A 13933-nucleotide genomic window follows, 5' to 3' on the forward strand; every position below is an offset into this window, starting at 1 on the left:
GCCCAGGTGCTCGTCCCTTCCGGCGCGCTCGGGGGCTGGGGGTCGGACCCTACGGGTAGGGGCCGGATCTGAGGGGCCGGGCGTGCTCCCCTAGGTGGGCCGAGGTTCCTCGACCGAAAGCTGTAGTTAGACTTAAGGAGCGGGAGCAGGTACGGCCGTCCGGTCCTCCTCCCTCTGGCGCACGGCCAGCCCGGCCTCGCCGGAGGGGACACCGCAGCCCCCCGGCAGCGCCCTGATGGGGTAGGGAGAAAAAGGGAGGCACTGCTAAAGCACGCTTTTCACTTTTTAGCCTTTTGTGCCTTTGGAGAACTCGGGCCAATATGCCGCTAGTCTTAGTTTCCCTCACCAATACACTGATGGCTTAGCTGAGCAAACTGGTAAACTCAGAAGTAGACACCTTACCATTACATCTTACCAGCTGGATCTGAAATTGCCCGTAAGGGATGGGTTGGGTTTGAGGGACTTCTCAAACAGCTCCTGCCACAGATCTGCTGGGCTTGGCTGGGCCTCACAAATGGGTCGAATGGATTGAGACCAGACTGGTTTATAGCCAAGAGGAGAGGAGCCTTTTTGTAGAAGGAAGTAACAACAGGACACATAACACTCACAGACAGCACGCTGCCAAGCGGTTACTCTGCCAAGTGCTACACCTGTATTAATGCATTGAATCCTCCTGTTATCCAGGTGAGGAAATGGAGGCATGCATCACTTAGTTTTGCTGGAGGAAGTGATACCTGGGGTTCTGAACGGCTGAACCCAAAACAGGAGCAATTAAGAGCTAAGAGCAAGGTGGTCTCATTTTTGCAGGTCAGGAGCCAGCTGGAAGGAGAGATTGGAGGGCCGGGTGGAAAACCGACCTAACTGACCAGTTTCCGGAATTTGGATCTTAAACTGTATTTGTTCCCACCCCACTCCCAAATTCTACCAAGCGGGTGCCCCAAAGCAGGAGGAAGTAAACAGTCTTATAGTACAAACTGCGTGGGGCAAAACAACTGACCACAACAAGCTCCACATCTTGCTGACTGCCAATATTTTATCCGTAAAATGCATGCAGGTATCATTGTATTCTATAATTTCCTTGTTTTCGCTGGTGTAAAGGCATGTTTGCCTTCATTTTTTAGAAGAATGGTGTTTGCAGAAACTGCCCCAGGTTTATCTTGGGATTACCTGCCCCTCGGAGTAGTGGTGTGCTGGGGGCGACTCAGCCCACTTCCGGGGGGGGGCAGTGATTATAATTAATGGAAAGCTAACGAGTTTAAACTGGGAGATAGCATGTGTTAAGTGGTTGTGTGCCAAGTGGCGATGTAAAAAGATTTGTCCAGCAGGAATGTGTAGGATGGACTAGATGAAAACAGTCCAGTCCTGCACACGGAGTAAACTATTAATAAGGATAGTAATGACTTGCATATGCCAAGCATTCTTTAAGTTTAGGCCCTGTGGTGTTGGATCTTCTGGGCACTTCTGCACCCCAAAGTGGATGTTTCACAACTGTTGACTCCGGTTACCTGCACTGCACCTGGAAATCCATCCTCTCCCTGCCTCCTGTCAAACCTGGTGCGTCCCCGAGCTCTCAGCCTACCCAGACCTGCCTACTCCTCTGATCCTCAGTGACCTAGGCTCCATTATCTTAAAACTGACTTGAAGATACCTGTGGTAATTCTCAGCCTTTGCTTTCTGGTTTCTGCCTTTTTTCCTGCCCAAGAACCTTTCGCTGTTTTCATTAAGCCAGAGCTGGGGGTGTGGGGTGGGGTGGGGTTGACCTTCATTAATACCTGACTTCCTCCTCCTCCATAAACTGAGCATGTCCCCTCAGGCAGGAGACACAGCAGTTTCCTTTGTGTTGACCTCAGGGACCCTGAACATCTGATCGCTGCTGAGACTCGACTGCAAGAAGCTGTGGTTGGATCTGTTGTAGTCTCCAAGTTTGAACATGGACAACTCACAGAAAACTTAACATTTCTTATTATCAGTTTTCAAATATGATTAGTTCCTTAAGAATTAAATATGGAAGTAGCATATGATCCAGTTACCCTACTCCTGAGTATATACCCCCCAGAAAATGAATGCAGGAACTCAAGCAGGTACTTGTACACCCATATTCATAACGTCATATTCACAGCAGTCAGAATGTAGGGACCACCCAGTCCTATCCATCAAGATAGATAAACATAACATCCTGTGTACGTACAATGGGCTATTATTTAAAAAAGAAATTAAATTCTGGCACACGTTGCAGCATGGATAAACCTTGAAAACATGCTAAGTGAAGTAAGCCTGAGCCAAAGGTAGTATTTTAGTATGACTCTACCTTTAAAAACATCTTCAATAAGCAAATCGGTGGAAAGTAAGAACAGGCGTTACTAGAGGCTGGGGGAGAAAAATGGAATTAGTAATTAATGTAAATAGAGTTTCAGTGAACATGAATGATGGTAATGGTTGCACACTTTGGTGAATATACTTAGTGATCTCGAAAGGTATACTTGAGATGGTTAAAAAGGTAAATTTTATAAATATTTTTTACCATTGGAAAATACACTTAGGGCTGGTGATATAGTCTTGGGGGTGTTTGACTCCCAGTACTGAAAAAAAGGAGGGGGAGGATATGATCTGTTATATTTCAAATAAAAAAGTAATCTCAACTTTAAAAGAAATGTACCCATTCTTAAAAAAAAAAAAAAGAATAGTCAGGGATTTAGCTCAGCGGTTCGGTGGCCTGCCTTGCAAGCGCAAGGACCCAAGTTAAATCCCCGGTACAAAAAAAAAAAAAAAAAAAAAAAAAAAAAAAAACAATATGTAAGCGCATGGCAGTGAGAATATAAGGCCTATGAAATGGTATGATTTTGGCCAGGCTTTTTAAACATTCATTTTGTGACAGGATCTCGGTAAGTTGCCTAAGCTGGCCTTAAACCTTTAGTCCTTCTGCCTCAGACTCCCAAGCAGCTGGGGTCATCAGAGTGCATGTATTCCTCTTTGTAGGAAAACGTTCTGTTGGATCATTTCTCTCTTTGTGCACCATGACCCTTGTTAGAAAAAAAAAAAAAAAATCCGCACCAGCTGTCAGAGGTCTAGGCGCCAGCAGACTGCTGAGGACAGGCCTAAAAGTACGTCTACATGGATCACAGATGTACCCAGGGGATGGAGAGTGACTGCCCCAGGAGTACCCTGGGTACCCGGCTAGTGAAACTGCTGGTTACTTGAACTGGTGCGTGAGAGATCCACACTAATCTTGTTTGCTTTGGGGCGAGTGTGCACCCTGGCTGTGCCAAGTGGAACTTCACACTGAGAGGCAGAGTACCAAACGGTGCTTGAAAAAAAGTTTTCATAGTAGGGGATGATGTTTCTGTTGTTGCCTCTAATGTACAAATGTACAGTAAGTCATTAAGATGTCAAGTTTCTCTGACTTTGCTGAGAAGCGCATGTGAGCATCTGACTTCTCTAGCTGGCATGTCCTAGGTAAAGAAGTCATGTGTTTTGAACCTCTCTGTTCATAAATTATCAATTCCGAAGATACTCATTGTCGATTATGTCTTTCTCATAGTAATTTTTCAAAGATTAGTTTTGAAAGTATTTTTAAGATTAAACATTCTTGGAGAAATGTGTGTTTTCCAGCTCTGAAATGTGTTTAAAAAAAAAAAAAAAAAAAACAGCATCCATTAATAAATTACACTTAGAGTTTGATATTTTTCATGCTTCTTTTTAGAAAAAAAATTACTTAAAAATTATCAGCAGGGCTTAGACCCAGACATATCTCTGCTGGAATCCTTGTCTAAACGCCTCCTTTCTGCAATAAAGCAATTGCAGTTTGTTGCGCTTTTCCTAGAAGTTATTCCCCAGTTCCTAGCGGGTGGAAGTTCTTTTCCAGTTATTTCAGTACAAATGAGTATGAATAAAAACACACAGAAAGAGTTTTAATCAATCATGGTTAAAAATAAAGGAGTGAGCTGGTGATGGGGAAGTGACACAGACAGCGATGGCCCAGTCAGGTGTGGCCTGGGGAGAAATACCATAGAGGGGTAGAACAGAGGCCCTGAACTCTGCAGCCCTGGCAGACAGACCCCTGAAGACCGGAACAAAGATACCCCTTCTCAGGAATGCTTTTGGAAGCTGAGCCAGCTTCTCCCTTGGCTGCCTCAGCCCACTTTCTTTTTTATTCTCCTTTCTACCTTCACTCCATGTTTCCTTCCTTGCCTCAAACTCCTGCCTCCCTCCCTTCCTTGGGTAGGATTTCAGCAGCCTTTCAAAAGGCAGGACAAGCTTCTGGTCTCTACTTTCCCTGGAGCACCCTGTTTGGGGCTGGTGGGGAGGATGGAAGTCAGCAGAAGTCCCAGGTCAGCCACCAGCCTGGACTCGACTTTGTCCTGTGTGCATGTCCAGCCCTTGTGTAGAACACAGCCCTTCACACTCAATTGCTACTGGTGCAGAACTAGAAATCTTCACCCAGAATCAGAAGAATTGCGTTCTAGGCCTCAGTGCCATCAATTAGATGAGCCATGGGCATCTGCCTGCTGCCACAATCTGGAGCTGTTGGCTCATCTGGAAGACAAGGGTTCTCATTCCCGCTATAGCTGGGGCTCTGACTGCGACTTGTGAGGTCAGAGGTGTTCCCCAGGGCGTATAACCTGGTCTACCAACTGAAAACTACTCTCTGAGAAACCATGCCTGCACCCAGAGCGTGTGAGGCCTGTTTGGACATGCTCTCTGTGTGGGGAGGCAGAGGGCCGGTCTCATAGTGCACTCTGGAAATGCTGGCTCCACCTTAACGATGGCCCAAGGGGCTTCCAACAGAGGCCTGGCCTAATTCACTCAAGATTAGCTAACCCTCGACCACAGGGAGGACTTCGCTCCACCAAACCCAAGCATCTTTGGTAGTTTCTCTTCTCCCAGCTTTGGGGAGCTCAGTCACCGTCCCCTCCAACGTATCAGAGACTATGAATTGAAACACGATGCCCGCAGTGCCCACCAGAGGTTCTTAGGTTCTGTGACATATTCAGACTCACAAGCTTCCCAGAAGCCACTCTGGGCTCTCAGTGACTCAGATTAGCACCGGAGGAATCGCTGCCAGCCAGAGTGGCAGCATCAAAAGTTCATCTCCAACCACGCCGTACGAGTGTCAACACAGGATTTGGGGGTTCATTGATGTGTCCTATTTTATGCACCAATTAAAAATGAGCAAATGAAAAAAATAATAGTAAATGAGTAAATGAAAAGTTCACGTCATGGGTGCTCGGGTAGCAGTCAGCTTAGGTGTAAGGAGTTGATAGCCACCTCAGACAGGGGAAGCCCCTTCTTGGTATAGAAGTCAGTGTCTTTTGTAATAACGCCACATGTGTAACATCCCAGTTTCATCACAGAAGGCAAACCCAGCTCAAAGAGTCACCACACTCAGAGAGGCCTTAAAACTGGTTTCCCACCCTTGAGTATTTAGGCACTCAATATTGTAAAACATGCTTCATTCCCCACATTTGGACAACAATTGATAGCACCAAAATCCCCGACTCCGGGGTGCATTGCTCCGGTATTTCACAGCTGCCCCCCTCTTGAATGGAATCTCCGATGCGAAGGTGACTGTGAGAGACTCTTCACATGATTGAGGTATATTGAAAAGATAAAATATCCTAATGCTATCTACAGCACAATAGCATTTCTCATCGGATCATTGGTTTTACTTGTGACTGCACACGTGGGTTAGATCCGCAGATGCATCTGAGAATACCTGGCACTTGGTAGGCATTCTCCGGACCTGTCATGCATTTCCTGAAGTGGGAGGTGCACCCAAATGACTTCCTGGGCCACAGCTCTGCCTGCGGTCTTCTAAGCCGTGTGACACAGAGCTCCATGCAGAATCATTGCCCTTTTAGCATTCATTCCTACACCACAATCTTACAATAAACACAGTGCTTTCTAGCCAGAGCTCAATAGGCAAAAATGAGGTAGACTGCACAGCCCCCAAACTAGGCCAGCGAATCAGCTTTCCAAATGCAGCTAAGGGTGGGGCCCGGCCAGCCCCAGGCAGGGCACTCAGGAGCCTTCGCGCTGCTGGGCTCCTTCCAAGGAGACCACACAGGACACTGAGAGTCACTCTGCGGCATAAGTGAGGCTGGGGGGAGCCCCTCACTAGTCCTCATTGCTCACATGGGCCCGGTGCCGCAGAAGGATCGGGAGCCTAGCAGAGGGCCTAACCCTCAGGCCTTCACAGCCTGGCCGGCTCCCACCCTTACAGGCACAGCCTCACTCTGCGCCTTGTGTTTTCTCTCTCTCTGCGGAAGGCCTCTTCCTCCATCTTCACTGACTGATAAAACTCTTGCTCATCTACCCAGCTCCAGGGCTGTCTCCTCCATCACGCCTTCCAGAACCGCTGCCGACCCAATGCTCTTTCAGCACTCAGCCCAGCTTCCACATATGTTTTGTCCATGGCTCTGTGTTCATCTGCCACCAAGGCCTAGCAAATACAGGACACTCAGTGTCAAATATTTGTCTCCTTGTCCTTGCCAACCCCTGACGTAGCCTAGTTGGGCATTGACAGTCAGGCCCCAGGGTTGGAGCTGGTTATGCCGCTTACTAGCTATGTGACTTTGGAAAAGGTACTTGCCTCTCATTACCCAACCACTGAACAGGGGTTGTAACAGTGCCTACTTCACAAGCATCACAGGAACAAAAGGGGTCAACACACGTGCAGCACTAAGAACCGTGGCTGGTGTGCGTGCTCTGTAATATGCTATTGTTGTTACTGGTTTTCAGGCTGTCCCATCCTCATTCTTTTTTTTTTTTTTTTTTTTTGTACCAGGGATTACACTTGGGACCTTGCCCTTGTCAGGCAGGTGGCGGAACCACTGAGCTAAATCCCCGGTCCCCATCCTCATTCTTTAACCTCACTTTTTGTACTATGAGTGGCCAGTGGGCAACAAATCAGAATTCTCAGAAAACATTTGGAGGGGGCATCAGACATCCCAACCAGACCTCACTTTCCTCATAAAAGTGGATGAAAGACAAAAACCTCTCACTGTACCCCCTCCCCTTGATGTCTTAACTGAAGAAATTTTCCAAAATCAAAAAAATGGATTGGTCACCTTTCTTATTTTGTAAAATTGCTGCCAAATAAAATGTTGATTACTTGAACAATTGTGCAAAGTTTTATGCACCGCTGACAACCGTTTAGCATTAGTTAATGTAGGTACAGAAACTGAGGGTGTAGCTCAGTGGTAGAACTCACCCTTAGCACATGAACAGCCCTGGGTTCAATCCCAACCACCATAAGTAAATAAGCAAATTCTTACAGTCGTGTATTTTAAGACCTTTGAAAGGGATAATAATATATTTACAAGGAAAAATAATATGATCTCTAATAATCCAGTAAAAATAATAGATATTTCAACAAGAGTGAATTACATAGCATGCCCGTTCCCCTGGCACAAGTGTGAGGAATGAAGAGACCAAGAAAAAAAAAGGGCACATTTTTTAGAATTTGTGCAACAGAAGTTAAGGATTACAAACAAGCCTTTTAAAAGAAAGGCCCCACAGGAAGTTGTTTCAGCAAGCCATAGGAGACAGCGCCACCTACTGGCCATAGAGTTTGCCCAGCCTCTAGGAAGCAGGAAGAGACTCTGACAGGCGTTGTGCTGATGGAAAGGAAGCGGGCTTGAGTCTACTAACTGTCCCCGAGGGGAACTGGTGACTGCACCCCTCAAGGACACAGGGAGAGGGTGCTTCTGCTGGGGGGAGGTTAGGAAAGGCAGCAAGGAGATGACAGCCTAGGTGCTCTAGCTGGATGGAGGTTTGTATTAGATGCTGTGGTCTAAATGTACGCCATGGTGGGAGCACACAGCAGAGGAAACTGCTTGGCTCATGGCAGTCAGGAAGCAAAACACAGAGGCAAGGGGCTGGGGGCCCTTGTTCCCTTCAAGGGCATGCACCAGTGACCTAGCTTTCTTCCTCCAGGCCCCGCTTCCTGTGCCTGCCACCTCTGTCTGTCAATTTTACCGGGATAAAATACTCACACCTACAATCTAAGAAGGAAAGGTTTGTGTGGGTTCACAGTTTGCGGCGGTTTCAGTCCACAGTCTGCTGGCTCCGTGACAGGGTGGTGGAACAGAGGAGAAACTGCTTGTGGGTGTGGCAGCAGGAAACAGAGCGATCAATGGAGGAGGAGGGAGGTAGACCCTTCCAGGCCATGCCCACAGTGACCCACCAGGCTTCCCCTTCCAACTTCAGTTGGCCGTCATCTCATTGGTGCACTAATTTGCCAGTGTGAACCACAACCCCATGACCTAGACGCCTCCCGAAAGCCCCACCTATGGGCGCATGAGGCTTTGTGGGGACATCTAGATACAAACATAACATACTTTCTATAGCAACACAGTCTAGGGACCTAGCCTTGAACACAGGGGTCTTGGGGGGGCGATATTCAGGTGTTATATCCTAATGCCCAATGTGATGCTGTTAGAAAATGGGGCATTTGGGAGGTGATCAGGTCATGAGGGTAGAGCCTTGTGAATGGAATTAGTGCCTTATAAAAGAGGCCCGAAAGAGACACCTTGTCCCAGCATTTTAGGTTACCATGAGGAGACCGCCGTTTACGAGGGAACAGGTCCTCACCAGACAACAACTCTGCTGGCACATTGATTTTGGACTTCCCAGTTTCCAGAACTGCAAGAAACACAATTTTGTTGTTTGTAAGCCACCCGGCCAGCAGTCATTTTATTATAGTAGCCAAAACAGACCAAGATGTTATGTCACCAGGCAGCTGGCCCCGATGCAGAGGAGCTGGCCCCTCGCTTCCTTGGTTCTTGGTTCTTTGTGCACTTGATGAAAGAATTCAGTCAAAACACACAGGCAGAATTTATTGCAGAGGAGATCTGCACAGAATTACATCTGCAAGTGAGGAGGGCAGCACGTTTTTGTGCATACAAAAGTTACTCTTGGGGTTCAGAGAACTAGGATAATTGTGATGCTTATCGACCTTTCACTTAGAGGTTACTGTGGAATTGTAAAATGCCTTCCTGTCCTTTTTCAAGGTCAGTCTTTCCTCAGGGGCTTTAATAACATAAGAAACTTGTGTAAGATAAGTTCTTAATTTAAACTAGGTCCCAGCCTAAGGCAGGAGGGTCTTTAAAGAACATTTCTTTTCCTGACATCATTGAGCAGTAGGCTCTGCCAGCCAAGAACACTATATGCCTGATTTTGGAATTGGACAGGCAGGTGGCTGGGGACCAGGACTGTACCCAGCGTTACATGTCCTTGTGCTCTGTGGGATCACTTTAGATCTCAGAACTAACAGATGATTACAAATGTAGCATACATTGAAGTCTTTCTTACCTGTTTTGGACTCCTCTCCTCCCCTCGTCCCTCAGGCTAATGCCTAACTACCTGCCTAACAAGCAGCTGAGAGAAGGGGCCTCCCAGGTGGAAGGAATCAAGAAAGAGCAAGGTAGCAGAGGTGCAGTGCACTAGGTCAGGGGCAGGAGGTGACCGTGTGCAGCATGACTGTCCTCAGTGGAGAACCCCTGAGAGCAGTAAGCCAGGACACGTCACGACCAGACCCACATCTGAAGACACTCATGCTGCTGGCCCTCCGAAGTTGCAGGACAGTGGTTCAGAAAGCTCTTGCAAAGGTACCCACACGCAGAGATGAATTATAGGCCATTTAAGAATCAAAAGTGACTGTGGATACAAAAGCCACTTTTATAAATCTCCCACTTAGATATGTCTAGAACATTATTTTTATTCCCATGGTAGTAATGAAAGTCTCTGTAGGAGGGCCTGTGAACCTGGAACTTGCCTGGCTGGGGACCTCTGAGAAGCAGCAGGAGCTGGCACAGGGGTGTCAGATCAGGCTCTTTAGAAACAAGGTTCCAGGATAAGGAAGCAACAGATTGGAAATGCCACCTGTGCTGGCCAGGCTCAGTGTCAGCCGACTGGGAGCTGTGTTTACATTAGCTCTGCTGCTGTCACTGACTAGTTCATGGCTGATGGCTTTACTGTGGGCATCAGTAGCTCTCAAAAGTTTCTTTTACTCCATTCAGCATCTACCCTGGAGCACACAAGAATAAAAAAAAGTGGCATTGGTGAGGATGCTTTCAGCTGCAAATAACAAATTACTGTGAGAGAGGAGACCACCCCTCTGTATGAAACTGGGAAACTCTGAGTTAACTGTGTTACTGATGGACAACCATGTGTTAACTAGGTGACTGTGCTCTTTGTAGAATGCACCTGCATAACCATGACAACTTCTCTAATCTGTCACCCAATGGAGTCAGTGGACTCAAAGTCCTGCCTGGACTCTGCTCTCCCTGCCTCTGCTGCTCTGCTTCGTGTGAATCCTGCTTGCTCTATGCCCAGGGAAACACCAATGGAATTAAGCTTCGTAGATGTACAAAGGGTACATAAGGAAGCACAGACTTCTATTTGAGGCTCTCGAGGCTGATAGGAATCACTCAAAAGCTACATTTTGCTCCTTTCTTTGTGTTATGAGTTGTCTGTCTCTGGCTAGGGATTTGCTCAGTGGTTCTGCTGCCTGCCTTGCAAGTGCAAGGACCTGAGTTCGATCCCCAATACCCAGTCTTCAGTTTCCTGCTTCATTTGATTGGCCGAACAGCAAAGGAAAGTCCAGAAGCTGCAGGGAGGAGACAAGCAGGGCTCTAGCTCCATTTCTCTGGTCTCTCAGCTCTGCCCCTCTCTGTGGCTCAGCTGTGCCCTTAGTAAAACCCCAAGCTCCCTCTGCAGAATGAAGTTTCTCTTCCTCCAAGCCTCCTGACAAAGCTGAGGCCTTATCCTAATTTAGGCCATGTGTGCAAAACTGTGACAAGGAGGGATGGGATTTCACTGATGGGCATGGACCAACCTGGGCCAACCCCGGAGCAGGCATAGGTTTGGTCCCATCCAGAATGCTTGGCTGCTCTGTCATTGTGCAGGAGTGTGTGTGTGTGTGTGTGTGTGTGTGCGCGCGCGCGCGCGCACGACAAATGTGTACAACACGTTAAAATATCACCTTGGGTAATCTAACAACCACTAATGAGGACAGGTGATGTCAGTCACTCTGGTTTGTTATGCGTCACATTTGTTATTCAAAGTGAGACTTGTTGCTGTGTACACCACCAAAATCCCGAAGCATAAGAATTGCATCTATCAAGGACATTTTATTGTAACTACAAATAATAATAACAAAAGAGGAGAGCAGACATTAGACATATACAAGCACACTATTTACACTTAAAAGCCGCTGGATGTGGTGGCCCTAGTCTGGGGGGTGCTGGTGGCCACAGCTAAGCCTTTGTCACCAGGATAGTCTGGGGCCCCGGTGAAGTAAATCTACAAACTGCGGCAGGCATGCAGCACCCCTGGACTCTGGACACAAGTTCCCTGCCATCACCAACAGAAGGCCTGTGATTTCAGAGTGTCCTCAAGCCAACTCCTGTTTTGTGTCCTTTCCTCAGCCCTGGCCGTGGGAAGGGCATGTGCTGGAGAAAGGGTCCCTTTGCTCACGGAGAAAGGGAACCCATGGCAGGAGGTGGAGCCTGCTCCCTCCTCCCTTACTTGTCTTCCCAGCACAGCTTTTGGCTTCTGTCCTACCTCCAGTCATGTGTTTTCTTCCTACATCTCCTACCAACCAGCATTTCAAAATCTCCAGAATGTACACTGCTCTAGACATCGCTAGTCCACATTTTCTTTTATTTATTTATTTTGCAGTAATGGACGGTGAACCCAGGGGCCTGGTGCATGCTAGGCAAGTATTCTACCACTAAGCTACATCACTGAAACTTTTAATTTTATTTTGAGATGGGATCTTGATAAATTGCCCAGGCTGGATTTGAATTTGCAATCATTTTGGCTCAGCATCCCGGGTAGCTGGGATTACAGGGATACTTGCCTGGCTTTAGTCCTTCTCATTAACATCAGAAAGTTCCTGGATTCCCAGTAAATCTTGAAAAAGCCAAAGTCATGTCCCTTTCCTGTCTCTTCAGGGTGAGGCCAATTCACAAGCTCCTAGCAATTCAAGGGTGTGGGGGAGACAGACATGGTGTCACTCTTCTCACCTGTCACAGAGCGGACTTGAAAGCTGGCATATCTGCCCTTTCCCAGGACCTCCACTGCTTATGGGTGAGGTCCCCAGGAGATCTCCAAGCTGTCAACTGCAGAATTCTCCCTGGGATACGTACAGTACTGCTGGGGGCTCTCCTCTAGGGAGCAAACAGTGGGACCCTACCAGGGATAAACATTAAACCAAAACAAAACAAAGCTAACCACTGTCTGGGTACTTCGCACTGATCAGAGAAGAATCACCTGTCCTACAAGTGCTAACAGCCTGTGTGTGCATTTGGCTTCACAGCTGCTTCTTTAGCAAGACATAAGTGCCTTGCACCATTCAGGTCCTGTTCTGAGAGGTCCGCAGGTGTCAGGTGGGTGGGTCTCCACTCGTGCTTCTTCTCCAAGTCCTTCTAAACATTCAAAATAGTAGCTTGTACATTGGGCTAGGGCTGTGGAGGCTCCACATTTTCATCGTTCTAGACAGAGAGAGAGAGCAGAAGAGACAAAACTGTTAGAGGAGAAACAGTCCAACAGAAACATATGAGAAAATTTAAATGCATAAATTATACACATTATTGAATTTTTTCACTTTCTTCCTGTCCTTCCTTTTTTCTTTGTTTGTTATTGTTTTGAGGGTTTTTTTTTCCCCCTTTCTTTCTTGCTTTTCTTTTTCAGTGCTGGGTTTTATGTCCTACTGTGGAGCCACACCCTCAGCTGTTTTTTCCCCCCTTTAAAAATCATTTCTTCTGTTGTGTCTCTTCCGTTCCCTTCCCCTTTCCTGGCCCCTTCTCCTTCTCACCAACATCTTTTTTCGCATTGCAGCACCGCATCTCCCCCACACATGGTCTGTCACAGGCATCCTCCTTCCTGCCTGTCCCTGAAGCCATAGGAGCAGTGCCTGTGATGAGTAAGTACCCAGTACAACTCTAAGGAGCCTGGCTCTTCCCCCCACGCCTCCCAAGGGAAATGACACATTGTCACCCTCACCCACCTTATCTCTTTAGAAACTGGCTGTGTTGCCTTGAGGTCTGGAGGGAGAAGAGAGACTTTTACATTGAGCTTCGCCTTTAGTAAAAAACAAAGACTCTGTGGGGCCCTGCAAGGGTGGAGGAAGGTACAATAGCAGAGGTCCCTACTCTGACCTGGGGCATTTCATGGCACAGTCCAGCAGAAAGCTCTGACTCACCTGGCAGGAGGGCAGGTGCGCTTTACTGGCCTGTGTAGGGATTTTGGTAGTCTTTGGGAGCCTCCTTGGTCTTGACCCTGGGGAAGAGGCTCCCCTCAGCCGCCAGATTGCTGAAGCCGGTCTGCTGCAGCTGCAGGTTCTGGAAGTCGTTCTCCATCAGCTTCTGCTCTTCGATGTCCTTCTTTCTATTCTTTGATCTGTCATCGATACCAAGAATTAGGATCTGACAATGGTGAGAAGTTTCTTGAAGTGAACGCTAATGCCTTTTCAAAACGTTTTTACATTTTAAATCATTTTAAATTTATGCTACGTGCTATAATATATGAGGTGTGATAAAAAATATATGGGGATGGTTTAAATTTTTTTTTAAATGTGTGACAGTACAAGACACACTGTGGTCGACCAAAAATACTCCCCCTCCTTTTGAACACACTCATGCCATTGTTTTTGCCACTCTCAGAAGCAGTTCTGGAGGTCCTCTTTTGTGAGTATCACAAGTCGTGCTGCCACAGCTGCCTGGATGTCCTGAATTGACTCAGAACATTTACCTTTCACGGTCATTTTGACTTTGAGGAAAGGCCAAAAGTCACACAGTGCCAGATCCAGTGACTAGGACAGATGAGGACGGAACAAACTCATGTTTTTATAAGCCTGCTTCTCTCTCAAGTGGCATGGGCAGCAGCAGCATTCAGCATAGTTTTTTTTTTTTTTTTTTTTTTTTTTTTT

The 13933-nt window shown here is 47.1% G+C and overlaps 1 protein-coding gene and 1 long non-coding RNA gene across 2 annotated transcripts in view; one reads left to right on the top strand and one right to left on the bottom strand.

Moving 5' to 3' along the window:
* The first annotated feature begins 94 nt into the window (after positions 1–94).
* On the top strand, positions 95–2596 carry LOC117283268. Its single transcript, XR_004514258.1, has 3 exons — positions 95–1054; positions 1427–1653; positions 1851–2596. It is a non-coding gene; the product is annotated as an uncharacterized LOC117283268 (long non-coding RNA).
* Positions 2597–11760: 9164 nt separating this feature from the next.
* Muc13 (mucin 13, cell surface associated) overlaps positions 11761–13933 on the bottom strand; it is a 61811-nt gene continuing 59638 nt past the window's right edge. Inside the window, exons 12-13 of the mRNA XM_010618280.2 lie at positions 13208–13404; positions 11761–12497 (exon numbers count right to left, since the gene is read on the bottom strand). Of these exons, the coding sequence (XP_010616582.1) occupies positions 13230–13404 (175 nt within the window). The 3' untranslated portion in view covers positions 11761–12497; positions 13208–13229. The remainder of the gene's footprint in view (positions 12498–13207; positions 13405–13933) is intronic.

The sequence above is a fragment of the Fukomys damarensis genome, unplaced genomic scaffold, assembly GCF_012274545.1.
Source record: "Fukomys damarensis isolate Sample0158 unplaced genomic scaffold, DMR_v1.0_HiC HiC_scaffold_24, whole genome shotgun sequence".
NCBI classification, from domain to species: domain Eukaryota; kingdom Metazoa; phylum Chordata; class Mammalia; order Rodentia; family Bathyergidae; genus Fukomys; species Fukomys damarensis.